Source organism: Octopus bimaculoides, chromosome 7 (genome assembly GCF_001194135.2).
Source record: "Octopus bimaculoides isolate UCB-OBI-ISO-001 chromosome 7, ASM119413v2, whole genome shotgun sequence".
NCBI classification, from domain to species: domain Eukaryota; kingdom Metazoa; phylum Mollusca; class Cephalopoda; order Octopoda; family Octopodidae; genus Octopus; species Octopus bimaculoides.
In genome coordinates, this window is record NC_068987.1 from 26,134,056 (window position 1) to 26,135,397 (window position 1,342).

The 1,342-nt window shown below is 33.8% G+C and overlaps 1 protein-coding gene across 2 annotated transcripts in view; it reads left to right on the plus strand.

Annotated features, from left to right (window-relative positions):
- LOC106870180 (UDP-glucuronic acid decarboxylase 1) overlaps nt 1-1,321 on the plus strand; it is a 69,900-nt gene extending 68,579 nt beyond the window's left edge. For both annotated transcript variants that reach the window (XM_052969407.1, XM_014916180.2), the window contains exon 12: nt 668-1,321. In XM_052969407.1, coding sequence (XP_052825367.1) covers nt 668-772 — 105 coding nt within the window. In that variant the 3' untranslated portion in view covers nt 773-1,321. The remainder of the gene's footprint in view (nt 1-667) is intronic.
- The last annotated feature ends 21 nt before the right edge of the window (nt 1,322-1,342 follow it).

The following is a 1,342-nucleotide window of genomic DNA, read 5'->3' on the forward strand; positions in this document are numbered from 1 at the left end:
AACAAAATCTGTAAGCTACAGGATAATGCTGGATTAATTCAAAACAATGTGAATGAATAGCCGTTAAGGGTTAATATAATCAACTGAACTCTTGAAGGTGGACACTGCAATAAACCCAAGAATATAGTTTTCTAGTTTCTAATTTGAATTAGTAAATATAGATGTAGGCATGGCTGTGTAGTTAGAAGTTTGCCTTCTAACCACATAATTCCATGTTCAGTCCCACTGTGTGGCACCTTGCACAAGTGTTGTCTACTATGGGTCAGGCTGACCAAAGCCTTGTGAGTGGATTTGGTAGATGGAAACTAAAAGAAGCCTGTTGCACATATATATAATCTGTGCGTTTGTGTTTGTGTTTGTCCCCCACCATTGCTTGACAACTGTTGTTGGTGTGTTTACATCCCTGTAACTTAGTGGTTTGGCAAAATAGATGGATAGAATAGGTGCCAGGCTTAAAAAGAAAATAAGTCCTGGGGTTGATTAGTTTGACTAAAATTCATCAAGGCGGTGCTCCAGCATGGCCATAATCTTAATGACTGGAACAAGTAAAAGACAAAAGTTGCAATAATTTGATTTATGAGTAAAATAATAATTTATTAATTTTTTTTTCTTTTTTCTTTTTTCTTTTTGCACGATAATAAAAGTTATTTTAATTTTCTCATTTCAGATTCCAATGATTGCCGGAATTAACCGCACCATTGAATATTTTCGTAATGAACTCAGTCGCTCTCAGCATAGTCAACGGAATTTTCATCCACCAGATCTTGTGTGATAATTTGAACTGAGTGCAGTCACTGACAAAACTTTATACAGTGATGTCATTGAAATCACTGATCAGACATTTAATGTTGGTGTAACTGCAGTTCTTCATCAGACATTACGTGTCTGTATGACAGCAGTACTTCATCAGACATTTTACAATACCATCATCCATATGGCATCAGATATTTTACTGTGGTGATACTGTAATGAAACCAGACTTTGTACAGTGATATCACAGCAGTGACACTATTGGATATTCTATGTTGATATTACTCTGATACCACCAGATGTTCTCAGATGGTGTTATTATAGTCATTTTATTTTGTTTCTCTAGTTCATAATAACTTATTCTAAACTAAAAAACAAACAAAACAAAACAAAAAATTGACATTTTCTCTTATTCTTTAAATTATTATTCATTTTTTTTTATTTGACCTCAAATGAACTATTTTTTTGTTTACTATCATTTTTTCCTTTTTTTGTTGTCTAATTTGAAGTTGTGTTTGCAGTGTTTAGTTTGTTTGTCATTTCATCACACACACACACACACACGCACACACACACACACACACACACACAC